The following is a 13,148-nucleotide window of genomic DNA, read 5'->3' as shown; positions in this document are numbered from 1 at the left end:
CAGCACTTTCTAAGGGAGAGGAACTTACTAGCTCCGCCCTGCCCCCGCCCCCCTCTTGAGTGACTGACTCGACTCTTGTCCAATAACATTAAGGACTCCCTGGATTGACCAATACATAAATGAATCAAAATACACAGACTCGCGTTGGGAGGCGGGCCAGGGGAGGTGACGGAGATTCCTGTGACCTAGGTCACCGCCCCACCCAATCGGACGCCGCGGGATGGGCGTGACTTCGCGGAAGGAGCTGTAGGGGCCAATCGGAAGAGGGCAGGGCAGCCATCGCCCAGTAGACGCCGGAGGGGCGGGGCCAGGGGCAGGCACCGGCGTTCCCGAGGGTGGGGCCGGGGCAAGTGTCAGTCAGGCAGGGAACGCCGCTGGGGACGCGGAGACCCGGCGGCTGACGCGCGCGGGCTGATACCGAGCCGTCCGCCCAAGATGGAGTTCCTCCTGGGGAACCCGTTCAGCACGCCGGTTGGGCAGTGCCTCGGTAAGGCCCCCACGGCGGCGCCCCGAGGCCTGGGCGGTGCTCCGCGCGTCCCTGCGCTGCGGGGCCCAGTCCTCCGCCCCGGCCCGGCCGCCGCTTTCCCAGCGGGCTCCCTGCCCTGGGCCCGCCCGGCGGAGCCGCCCTCGACGGGGAGCGGGAGGCCGGGCGCGCTCCTGGGGAGGCTGTCGGGGGCGGGGGCGGCCGTGCCGGCTAACGACCGGAGCCCCGGCCGGGGAGCCTTGCCGCCGACTCTCCCCGTGACCTTGTGCGAGTCGCTGCCCTGTCGGGTCTGGAGTTCCGTCTGTCAGAGGCGGGGGTCCTGATGTCCGTGGTGCTGCTGTCTGCACGGTGACTGCCGCTCCCCTGCGCTCTTGAGTCTGCCAGCGGTGAACCCTTCGGTGGCAGATAGAGGGTTACTCGGCAGTTCTAATCCTGTGGGGGGCTCGGAAAGCCCGAGGTGCAGGTGAAGGACCACCAGAGGGCCCGCCCTATGGAATTTTCTTACTGAAAAAGCAACGTGCCTTTTCACCCAAGGTGGGCGCTCATGCCAAGTGTGATCAGTCTAGAATGTTGATTGGTTTCTTTTAAAACTGGGCTCCTCCTGGTTGGTGGAAGGACTGGTGAAATGTCTTTCGTGAGCACGGACCTTTGGAGTCCTCATGGGCTTGGCTGGATTAGGCTGTAGTGATTTGTTTCCTGCTTTACTTATACATTTCCAGCTTACTTTTCAGCCTTTAGTGGGGCCTGTGAAATTATTGAGGCCTCTCCCGTTGGCTAACTGGCATTTGGGAGCCTTTCTTTTCTCTGTGGTGCAGCGTCTCTGATAAGGGGTGATGGGCCCTGGAGAGGGTTTCCCCACCTTTCTCGAGGCTCCCACCCCCGTTCTTCTTCCCCAGCTGCTCTTTCACTGCATCCATGTTCCAGAAACTCATTTCTCAGTTGGGCATTGAATTCCAGTCAGCTATGAGAGGGAGCCAGTCAACTTGGGGAATTTTTTTCTTTTTCTTTTCTGTCTGCTTTACAGCAGGAGACTCTGTTACTACCTTTGAAATGCCAAGGTAGTTGATGAGGGGTATAAGTTAGAGGGGACTTTAAAACATACAGACGTAAGGGACGTACAGGTGTATAGCAAGGGGAAGGGCCATGATGCTTCTCTCAGGAAGACCTGAGCTGAATTTTGCTTCGCCCGATTCAACTGCGGGACCCGAGAAAATCGTGCGGCCCTGCTGAGCCTCAGTTTGCTTGGTGGGGGCCGGAGATTGATTCATCCCCACACTGGAGAGGCGGTGTGGGACAGCGGGCCCATCTGTGATCAGGCCCCGCGTCCACCGTCCCGTGGACAAAACACTTGACCATGAAGAGGAGGGAGCCTCCTCATTGCCAGTTGGCCAGCAGGCCAGACCTCGGTAATTTCACAGCTCAGTTCAGATAACTGACTAGAGGCCAGAGTGAGTTTCTAATGTGTCTTCTGTGCTGTTGTGACGTGCTGTTAGTGTTCTTTTAAGAGTATGTGCTCGGGGGTTGGTGGGAGGGAGGGGGTGCAGAAATAAAGCAACAGCGACAAAGCTAATGATTGCGCGCAGAGGTATACCTCACGCGAAGCAGTTCCACAGCCATCACTTGCTCCTTACGGCTGCGCTGCAAAGTAAGCTCTATTGTCCTTCCCACTTTAGAGATGAGGAAACTGAGGCTCAACGAGGTGGAAGGATGGCTCAGCCGGTCAGAGGGAGCTGGGATTTCATAGCCATCCCGGTGCTCAAGGGGTTGAGGGGGTCAGGAGAGGGAACAGAGGTGCGTGGGACAATGTCGACCGACAGGAGGCCACGCAGTGCCGGTGCTCAGTTGCCTCGTGGGCACCGTGAGTGCCGTCAGGACGCCACTGCGCCCAGAGGAGCTGCGGCCTGCGCCTGGCGTCTTGGAGTCTGAGGGCCGTTGGTGAGGATGGGTGGGAACTGCACCGGCAGAGAGGAGGCCCCCTGTGCCTGGGGACAGGTGGAGGAGGCGGGCAGGGGGCGTGAGCACCTCAGTGGTCCCCAGTCCGCGTGGAGCAGAGGTGGCTGTGGGGAACAGGGGCAAGTTGGGTTTGGGCCCAGGATGGAGCCCTGTCCTGGGTGGGTGGCATCAAAGGCCACATTCTGTAGCTGACCACAACTGTTAGTCTCTCTGGACCTCATTTTCCTCACTCAGCAGCCGCTGCGGCTTCTACCTAAACCATTCCCTCAGTCCATTTCAGCAGGCGTTTTGAGTGCGTATTGGGTACCAGGCCCCAGGATACAGATATTAAAAAGCTGCTCGGAGGGGCCCTTCTGTAGCGGTAACGCACCCACCAAGATGTCCTGAGCTGCAGAGCCTCAGGCTCACTGTCCGGGGATTCGTGGAGCCGCGATTACCCCGCCTCATTCCTGGCCTCACTCGAGCTCCCTGGCCTTGTTCGGTCAAACGCGTGGTCTGCCCGTCGCAAGGCGGCAGCTAAGCTCCATCTGACGTGGTTACGTGCCTTCCCTGCATCCACGCTGCCCGTGGTCCTGGAAGGTGGCTCCCGAGTGGAGGGCAAGGGTCAGAGCTAGGACGGGCCGCAGTGTGAGGGCCGAGAAGCGTGGAGGAAGGCAGAGTGCTTCCTCGTGCCGTCCGACTCTCTCCTCTGAAACAAGTTTCAAATGGTCCTGTCCTAATGGCTGTCGCATATGCGGAGTCCCCGAGCCAGGTCCATGGTGCTCTGCAGACGTGCACGGCTCTCCTTGTATTGGCCGGAAAACGTTTTCAGATCGTCCTTTTCCAGGAGTGAAGTTTGGATTCATTTAGATGAAAAGATTGGTGAGTAGTTCGTTAATTGCACCCAGAGTACTGGGGGCAGGCTGGTAGCAGGAGGACCAGCGCTTCTCTGCTGCAGGGCTTGTGCCCATGGATTGGGTGGTGTGGGGTCTGAACTGCCTCCTGGAGCTTCATGCATTCAGGGGCTCTGTATCGCCTCTCTTGTATACCAAGCGAAACGCTTACCAGGACGTTCAGTCCAGTAAAGGAGCTAAGACAGGGACCTAAATCAGGTAAGACAGAAAGTGTTGGCCCAAGATTGGACAGATAAACAAAGTAAGGTAATGGAGGACAGAGGGGTCACCTCCAGCAGCAGTAATAACAGTTAAAGGTTTTTTGTTTTTTTAAAAAATTTAATTTTATTTATTTATTATTTTTGGCTGCGTTGGGTCTTCATTGCTGCACGTGGGCTTTCTCTAGCTGCAGCGAACGGGGGCTACTCTTTGTTGCAGTGCGTGGGCTTCTCATTGCAGTGGCTTCTCTTGTTGCGGAGCACGGGCTCTTGGCACACGGGCTTCACTAGTTGTTGCGCGCGGGCTTCAGTAGTTGTGGCTCGCGGGCTCTAGAGCGTAGACTCAGTAGTTTTTGTGTGCGGGCTTAGTTGCTCCGCGGCATGTGGGATCTTCCTGGACCAGCGACTGAACCCGTGTCCCCTGCATTGGCAGGCGGGTTCTTAACCACTGCGCCACCAGGGAAGTCCCTAGTTAAAGGTTTTGCTTTTTTAAAATCGCGTACTGTGTTACCGTGTGCCGGAGACTGCAGTAGGTGCTTTGTGTATCTTGCAGTCCTTTAATTCTTAGAACAACACTGTGAGTGAGGTACTGTTATTATTTCCACTTTGCGGACAGGGACCCGGAGGCAGTGAGAGGGTCACACAGCTAGCAGCGAGGGAGCTGGAGTTGCAACCCAGCGTCCCAGCATTCTGGCTCTGGAGCTGCTGCCCTGGGGGGCAGGTGAGGAGGGGCACCTTGGGGACAGGAGGAACCCAGCCCTCAGGGGGTGGGATTTGGCTCACGTAGGAGTGGAGAGGAGGCTCGGAGGGCGCTCTGAGCGAAGGCTGGGTGTGGAGGGGTGGTGGTAACGCCAGCCTGGGGAGCGGTGGGGGGCCAGGTGGACAGACATCAGGCCTGACTGACGAGGCTTCGAATGTAGGCCGCGTGGTTTGGCCTCTTTCAGTGGTGGCACTGGGGAGCCATGGGTGATTTGTAGGGAGGGGAGTGGCACAGCTGTCATTACAGAGCCGGGGACATTTCCCCTTGGCAGCCCCCAAAAGGCCATTCCTCTCTGACCATCAGAGCCCCCGTGTGTGCAGAGCAGGGGTCTGACGGGGGAGTCAGCACACGCCGTGCCAGTTCCCCGAGGTCCGGGGTTGGGCCCTTCCTGGAAGCCCCCAGTAGAGATGAGGGGTGCTGAGGTGGGTGGAGGGAGCACGGGAAGAAGTGTGGGGTTCTGAGAGCATCTGCCCTTAACTGCCTGGATGGTTATAGAGCGCCGGCCCGCTCCCTGCCCCCCTGCTTCCCGCTCACAAGGACAGGAGCTGAGAGGATGGCTCGTAGGGCTTGGCGGGAGGGCTGCCCTGCTTAGGGGGCGCTATGGAGCTATTAACAGGCCCCGTAGAACTGTGCTGTTAAGAAGCTTGAAACATACGCGCAAATGCAAAGGGGGGAAATCACCATACTGTGCTTTCTTACAAACTCTTTGAGACTCTTCTCATTTCACAGAATAAGTGAAATAAGTAGAGTGCTTGTGTATTTGACCCTCTATTTTCTCAAGTCTTGGAGATGCAGTGTTGTGTAAGTGCTCTTAGCATATTTCTGGGCGGTACGCCTGCTTTTTTGGGGGGTGGATGTCAGCTGATGAAGGGGGTATAAACACAGTGCCCAGAGGGGCATCGGTTAAGCACTCTTGCTCTTGACCTAGCAGATAAGTCACTCAGAATTTTTAGGCTAACCTACTAGTCTGAAAAGAAAGAAAGAACGTTCAGACTTTTTTTGGTGACTCAGCTTGTTATGGCCAGGAGAAGGGCCTGTTAAAAACCAGCCTCAGACTTGGTGCGTATTTCAGTGCTCCCTCCAACCCTCCTGACCTAGAAGAATTTCCGATCTTCTCCATCCAGTCCTGAAGCCTGCTGGCCGTCAGCACTTGCCTCCTCCTCCAGGCAGCCTTCCTAGACCAGCCTGTTTGTAGTGCTGTCTCTTCTCTGAACTCACCATGTGTGTTATCCGAGGCATTCACTTGGCTCTGCCCTCACCCTCCAGGGTTTGTGAAGGCTAGCGGAGAGAACGTGTGTGGGTCCCCAGCACAGCTAACATACTGTTGCCTCCTCCTGCCATGCTGTTTCCTGTTGTTTGTCTTGCGTCCTGTCCTGTTTATTGCCTTATCTTCCTCAGGGCAGGATGTGTACCTTCTGTTTCCCCGTGACCTTCACAGCACGTGGTACAGTCTGCTCTGCACAGTTACTCACTCCAAAGGTTCCTTTCTATCAATGTTATTATTATTATTTTTTTAGCATCTTTCAAAGCTAAAAATAATAGCCATCATTTACTGGCCCTTCACCACGTGCCAGGCACCCTGCGAAGTGCTGAACAAACGTTATCTCATTCAACATTTTTTCTCAGGAAACTCCATGAAGTCAGGGGTGTCATGTCCATTTCACAGGTGAGGACCGGAGGCTTAGAGGAGTTAAGCAACTTGCCCAGGGCTGAGCCGTGCTCCACACCCAGGGCCTGAGCTCCAGGGCTTTGTCCTGTTGCCCCGTAGACGGCAAGCCTGGCCTGGAGCCTGTAGACAAGAGGTGGCCTTCGCTGATCCACTGTGAGTTCCAGAGCCTTCTAGGTGCCCTTTGCCTGCTTGTTCTCTTCCACCACGGGCACTGTGTTTTGGCTGGAGACAGCCCCGCCTCTGCCTCTGTGAGCAGCTGCCTGCGTGTGGGTCCACTGACTGGACACAGGGAAGGGTGTGTGTGACAAAAAAGCTGCTCCGTCGCTTCTCACAGGGTCCTTAAGGCGATCACTGAGACACTGTATGTAAAAGCAAAATGTGTTACTATGTTATAGTATTTCCCACACACCTTCTAGACTCGTCTTCCATGAGGGCGCTCGTTTTTATTTGTACCTGTTTATTTACTTTTTAAAAATTGTAGAAAAACACACATAGCAGAAAATTTACCATTCTGACCGTTTCAGAATGTTCAGTGGCATTCAGTACATTCACTCTGTTGTGCAACCATCACCAGCATCCATTTCCAGAGCTTTTCTCATCTTGCCCAACTGAAAGTCTGTCCCCATTAAGCACTAACTCCCCTCCTCTCCCCCCAGGCCCTGACCCCCCCGGCCCTTCTACTTTCTATGAATCTCACGACTCCAGGGGCCTCACGTGAATGGAGTCATGCAGTGCTTGTCCTTCTATGCCTGTCTTGTTTCACTCAGCAAGATTCACCCATGTTGGAGCAGGTGTCAGAGTTTCCTTTCCTTTCTTTTTCTTTTTTATTTTTTTTGCGGTACGCGGGCCTCTCACTGCTGTGGCCTCTCCCGTTGCGGAGCACAGGCTCCGGACACGCAGGCTCAGCAGCCATGGCTCACGGGCCCAGCCGCTCCGCGGCACGTGGGATCTTCCCGGACCGGGACACGAACCCGTGTTCCCTGCATCGGCAGGCGGACTCTCAACCACTGCGCCACCAGGGAAGCCCTCCTTTCTTTTTAAGGCTGAGTAATACTCCATTGTGTGTATAGAACACAGTTTGTGTATCTGTTCATCCACCTTTGAGTTGCTTCTACCTTTGGGCGGTCATGAATACTGCTGCTGTGAACATGGGTGTGTGCAAATATCCCATGTTTATGTTCGTGTCCCTGCATTCAATTCTTTTGGATATAAACCCAGAGGTGGAATTACTGGGTCCTGTGGTCATTCTGTTTTCAGTATTTGGAGGGAGAACCGCCATGCTCTTTTCCACAGCAGCTGTACCGTTTTACATCCCCACTAGCTGTGCATAGGGTTCCAGTTTCTTCACATTCTCCCCAAAACTTGTCATTTATTTATTTTTTTACGGTAGCCATCCTAATGGCTGTGAAGTGTTTTCTCACTGTAGTTTTGAGTTGATACCGAGCATCTTTTCATGTGCTGATTGGCCATTTGTGTATCTTTGGAGAAATGTCTACTCACATCCTTTGCACGTTTTTTAATCAGGTTGGTTTTGTTGTTGAGTTTTAGGAATTCTCTCTATATGTTGGATATTGACCTCTTATTAGATATTAGATTTTCTCCCCAGGGGGAGAAAATATTGCCTCTTTACTCTGTTGCTTGGGTCCTTTGATGAAACCCAGTGTATCTGTTTTTTCTCTTGTTGCCTGTGCCTCTGGTGTCCTGCCCTGATTCTCAGAAGAGTCTGACACGTGCCCTGAGGACAGGCAGGGTGACGCTGGCTGTGCTGGTCAGCCTCACTCCTCACCAGGTGCCGGCTGAGGGCCCCACAGGCAGCAGCCCCGCGAGGCAGGCGCAGTCACTCGCGTCTGGTAGAGAAGGAGACTGAGGGTCAGCAGGTGGGTCCCTCCCGGAGGCCTGGGGTAACAAGTGGCAGCGCAGGGACTTGCACCAGGCCTGTGGGCTCCAGAGCCAGGGCGCTTACCCACTCAACCGGAGCTGTCTGTGGAGTTGAGTAGATGCACTTGTGGCTGAAAATCTGGAAATAGTCGTCTCAAGTTCAGATCGGCCTTAGCATTACTCGCTGTTCACCCGGTTCCAGTGCAAGTCGGTGCAGAGTGTCCTTGTCACCCCTGTTTCCAGAGAGTTCGGTGAGAGGCAGTGCACCAAGACTCTCACTGTGGATTTTCCTTTCTCTTCGGATGTGCTTTGGATCCACAGTGTCAGGAGGAGGAAGAGGGATGAATAGACGCCAGGTTCTCCGAGTGGCCAGCTTGCTTTTCAGGCATCGCCAGCTGCTGTTTTAATCGGGACTGAAGCGCAGGCCTTGTAGTCTGGGGGGCGCGTCCAAAATTCTGTTTGAGGTTTTGGTTTAAAGTGGAGGTTGATGGAGAGAGCCTGGTCCCTCCTCTCAGGGAACTGGGCCTCTGAGAGCTGGGAACGAGGCCAGGGCCCGGAAGCGATGCTGTTACGTTCTCTGCCGCACGGGCTCCCGGCGTGGTGTTGTCACTGTGGGAAACACGGCCTGGGGAGGGTGCTGCCTGGTGTCGGAAGGCGGAGTTAACTCCGGAAACTTCAACCAGCGATTCCAGGAACCATTGAATTCTGGCTGGAAGGGCCTTCGTGGCATTTGGTCCAAACCCCTCACCACTACCGTTGAGGAAACTGAGGACCAGATAGGCTAGGTCTGTGCTGTTTCTACCCCAACAATTCTTTTTGTTTGTTTTTTTTTGGGGGGGGCAGTTTTTTTGGCTACACAGCGCAGCATGTGGGATCTTAGTTCCCCGGCCAGGGATGGAACCCGTGCCCCCTGCAGTGGAAGCACGGAGCCCTAACCACTGGACTGCCAGGGCAGTCCCTACCCCGACAACACTTCTGACACCAAATGTGTGGGTTTTTTCTGGACGCTAGCCAATTCTGACACCAACTGGCATCCCCGATCCAATCCGATTCGATTCACTTCGACCTGCCTGCCTGCCTGGGGTTGTTGCAGGACCGCAGGGAAACGGCTCAGCCCCACGAGACCGCCGCACTTCAGACACCAGCACCTCTGACCAGCTGGCTGTAAATTGGGGGTGTTCCTGTGACCCCTTCTTCAGGTTTGAGAATTTGCTAGCTTAGCTCACAAGACACGGGAAAACACCTTACTTGGTTTTCAGGGTAAGTCCGTCACATCATGAATGACTCCAGCTCACGAAGATGAAAACTTTTGTTTTGTTTCAAAGTTAACCACGTTTAGTCTAATCACATGGGACTATTTAGTTCCCGGTTTGGTGGTTGATAAAGTTAGCTCATAAACTCCCCTTTGCTCTTCTGTTTTTCCTGCTTTCTGGCTTCCGTCCAGAACAGAGGAGCTGCTCCCAGACAGGACTCAGGAGGGCCGGGGCTGGCCGGCGTCCCGCTGCTGATTTGCTGTGTGACTCTGGAAAGGTCACGTCCGACCGTTAACTCCTGTGCTGAGGGCGAGTTGAACAACTTCATTTCCACGCCTGAAGCTTAAGGCCTAAATCAAAGTAGCTTTCAGTTTTTCTTCAGACCTTTAGCCTCCATAACTCAGCCTCAAGGGCACAGAAGAACTCTCTGCATACTTAAAAAAAAATTATGGTAAAATATACATAACACAAAATTCACCATCTTCACCATTTTTCAGTGAACGGTTGAGTGGCATTAAGTCCATTCACCTGGTTGTTCAGCCATCACCACCATCATCTCTAGAACTCTTTACATCTTGTAAATCCGACACTGTCCCCATTAAACAGTAACTCCTATTCTCCCTCCCCCAGCCCCTGGCACCCCGCTTCTACTTTCTGTCTCTATGAATTTGACGACTCCAGGAACCTCATATAGGTGGAATCAGACAGTATTTGTCTTTTTGTGACTTGCTAATTTTACTCAGCAGAATGTCTTTAAGATTCACCCATGTTGGAGCAGGTGAAAAGAATCTTTCTTCTTTTTTTTTGCGGCACACGGGCCTCTCACTGTTGTGGCCTCTCCCATTGCGGAGCACAGGCTCCGGACGTGCAGGCTCAGCGGCCATGGCTCACGGGCCCAGCCGCTCCGCGGCACGTGGGATGTTCCCGGACTGGGGCACGAACCCGCGTCCCCTGCATCGGCAGGCGGACTCTCAACCACTGCGCCACCAGGGAAACCCTCTCCTTTCTTTTTAAGGCTGAATAGTACTCCATTGTACGTATAGGCCATGTTTTGTGTATCCACACATCTATCTTTGGACACTTGGGTTGCTTCCACGTTTTGGCTGTCGTGATTAATGCTGCTGTGAACATGATGTACGGATTTCTCTTTAAGATCCTGCTCTCAATTCTTTCGAGTATATACCCATCAGTAGCATTGCTGTCTCATATGGTCATGTGGTAGTTGTATTTTTAATTTTTTTAGGAACCTCCGTACTGTTTCCATAGTGGCTGCCCCATTTCCCATCCCCACTCACGGTGCACGAGGGTTCCAGTTTCTCCACATCCTCGCTGATACTTTATGTTCTGGTTTTTTGATAGCAGTCATCCTGAAGGGTGTGAAGAGGTTGCATACTTTTTGGGGTGTATTATTAAGCTCCCGGGAGAGTTGGGGAGCCAGCGCCATGAGGCGCCCTTCCCTCAGCTCAGAGGCTCCCTCCACAGTCGGATCTGTGCCAGGATGGACACGTGAAGAAAGTTCCGGGGAGTGATTGGGACACCTGCGGCGAGGACCATGGTGACCCTGGGATCGGGGGGCGTCTGAGTAAGGTGGCATCGAGCCTGCCTCTCGGGAGGAGCTGGAGAGGCAGAGCAGAGAGCCGTACGTGGGGGCCAGGGCGGAGGAAAGGCCCAGAGGTGGGTGGTGTGCCCGGCAGCTGGGGGCGCTCCCCCGGGAGTGGGCCGCCGACCACTGGGGACTGGCGGGCAGTCACACTGAGTCAGTGCTCTGAGGGTCTCGTGCCCCAGCTTGCCTGCTCCCTGTTCTAACTCGGTGGGGGGTGGCCTCGGCCGGGGCCTTAGGGAGGCAACAGGATCCAGCTAGAATAACCTGGCTTTGATTTCACTCTCCTTGTTTATTTTCGTTATTTTTATGTTACTTCGGATTAATGCCAGATGAATTTGCGTGAGAGAAGGGCGCCTCGTGGCGCTGGTTCCCCAAGTCCCTCGGGAGCCCCCGAGGGCCGGGCCGTTCCCCCCCACCTGCACCCAGCCCTCCCTCCTGGTCCTGCCGGGCCGGGTGCTGGGAAGCATGGCCAGTGCACTGGGCCCTGCTGGCGGGCAGGCTGCACTGCCCCTCCCGGCGCTGGAAGAGGCAGGTGGGGCCCCGAGGGGCGGGCTGGAGTGTGCCCTGACAGCGTCTGAGCAAGGACCTCTGCACGTGCCCCTCGGCTTCCGCCTGCTTTGGGACAGTTCACCCTCACGGCCCCCCCGCCCCCGCCCCGCCCGGCATTTCCACCCCTGTGTGGCATTGCCACAGTGGGTGGGAAGACAGGCCTGGCTCTGTCCTCCCACCCCCTCCCCAGGATCAGCGTGACCGCATCTCATGGCCTGGCTGGTGTGGGCGGGAGGTTATGCGGGCAGATGTAGCTGCTGGGGGGGACCAGGCCCTGCGCCCAGCCCACTCTCGGCAGGGGCACGTGGACCAAGCGGAAAGTCCGGGGCTGTGCCCTGGGGCTGCTCCTGCTCTGCAAAAGGGGCACTTTTTCGTAATTTGCTCAGCGCTCCCCGTGGGCTGGCTGGAGAGCCATGGCCCACACCCACCCCCTAGGTAAGGGCTGGGGGCATCCATCCTGGTGTCCATCCTGCTGGCATGATAATGTGCGTGGCTTTCCTTCTCTTCTCTGTCCTCCAAGTTCTCTGTAATTCATTTTTTTAAGTGGAAAAACCCAGAGTCCTCCATTTCGTGAAGATTACTTGGGATCTAGTTTTGTGCGGTGCCGAATCAGAGCCAAAGAAAATCTCCGTGGACTATTAAGGGGTCACTTTTGCTCCTAAAATATCAACATTGACTAAGGTTTACAGGCTAAAAAAAGAGGGAGGGACTTCCCTGGTGGTCCAGTGGTTGAGAATCCGCCTTCTGGTGCAGGAGATGAGGGTTCGAGCCCGGGTTGGGGAACTAAGATCACGCGTGCTGGGGGGGCAGCTGAGCCCGTGTGCCGCAACTAAGACCTGACACAGCCAAAAATAAAAATTAATTAATTAAAAAAATATTTTTTAAAAAATAGAGGGAAAATGGGTGAGTGTGTGCTGAAGCTTGATAATGAGTTTGCTCTGCTGTGATGTGGGCCTGTCCCCTCCTCAGCGCACATCCGTGGTTTGCGGCGGAATTAGCTCTTTATCGTCTCGTGGAGTCCAACTGGTGTTGGGCATTGAAATCCATATTTATTTACGTTCGTGTGTGTGTGTGTGTCCTTTCAGAGAGCTGTTCATTCCCAGCTTGACACTGTTTTCTATCCTGTGCCCAGAGATTTCTGAGCCATATAAATATATATATATATTTTTTAAAAATTTATATATATATATATTTTGCAGTATGCGGGCCTCTCACTGTTGTGGCCTCTCCCGTTGCGGAGCACAGGCTCCGGATGCGCAGGCTCAGTGGCCATGGCTCACGGGCCCAGCCGCTCCGCAGCATGTAGTATCTTCCCGGACCAGGGCACGAACCCGTGTCCCCTGCATCAGCAGGCGGACTCTCAAACACTGCGCCACCAGGGAAGCCCTATAAATATATTTTTAATATTTATTCACTTATTTATTTGGTTGCACCAGGTCTTGGTTGCGGCAGGCAGGGTCCTTAGTTGTGGCATTCGAACTCTTAGTTGCGGCATGCATGTGGGATCTAGTTCCCTGACCAGGGAGCGAACCCGGGCCCCCTGCGTTGGGAGCGCACTGTGCCACCAGGGAAGTCCCTCGTATGTATGTGTGTGTATATATATATATATATATATATTTTTTTTTTTTTTTTTTTTTTTTTTGCGGTACGTGGGCCTCTCACTGCTGTGGCCTCTCCCGTTGCGGAGCACAGGCTCCGGACGCGCAGGCTCAGTGGCCATGGCTCACGGGCCCAGCCACTCCACGGCATGTGGGATCTCCCCGGACCGGGGCACGAACCCGCGTCCCCTGCATCGGCAGGCGGACTCTCAACCACTGGGCCACAGGGAAGCCCTATATATATATTTTTTTTTCCTATATTTTTAATATATGTTAAATCATTAATCAAGGAACGTGTGTATGCTGAAACA

At 54.6% G+C, this 13,148-nt stretch overlaps 1 protein-coding gene across 10 annotated transcripts in view; it reads left to right on the top strand.

Annotated features, from left to right (window-relative positions):
• The first annotated feature begins 348 nt into the window (after positions 1 to 348).
• TOM1L2 (target of myb1 like 2 membrane trafficking protein) overlaps positions 349 to 13,148 on the top strand; it is an 83,927-nt gene continuing 71,127 nt past the window's right edge. For 9 of the 10 annotated variants that reach the window (XR_004347315.1, XR_004347317.1, XR_004347316.1 and 6 more), the window contains exon 1: positions 349 to 487. Coding sequence is in view for 6 of the 10 variants with exons in the window: in XM_032615724.1 (XP_032471615.1) it covers positions 436 to 487 (52 nt within the window). In the remaining 4 variants the exon portion in view is untranslated. The remainder of the gene's footprint in view (positions 488 to 13,148) is intronic. The other variant, XM_032615730.1, reaches the window with a different exon arrangement.

The sequence above is a fragment of the Phocoena sinus genome, chromosome 20 (assembly GCF_008692025.1).
Source record: "Phocoena sinus isolate mPhoSin1 chromosome 20, mPhoSin1.pri, whole genome shotgun sequence".
In the NCBI taxonomy this organism is placed as follows: Eukaryota; Metazoa; Chordata; class Mammalia; order Artiodactyla; family Phocoenidae; genus Phocoena; species Phocoena sinus.
This window is presented reverse-complemented; position numbering and strand designations above follow the sequence as displayed.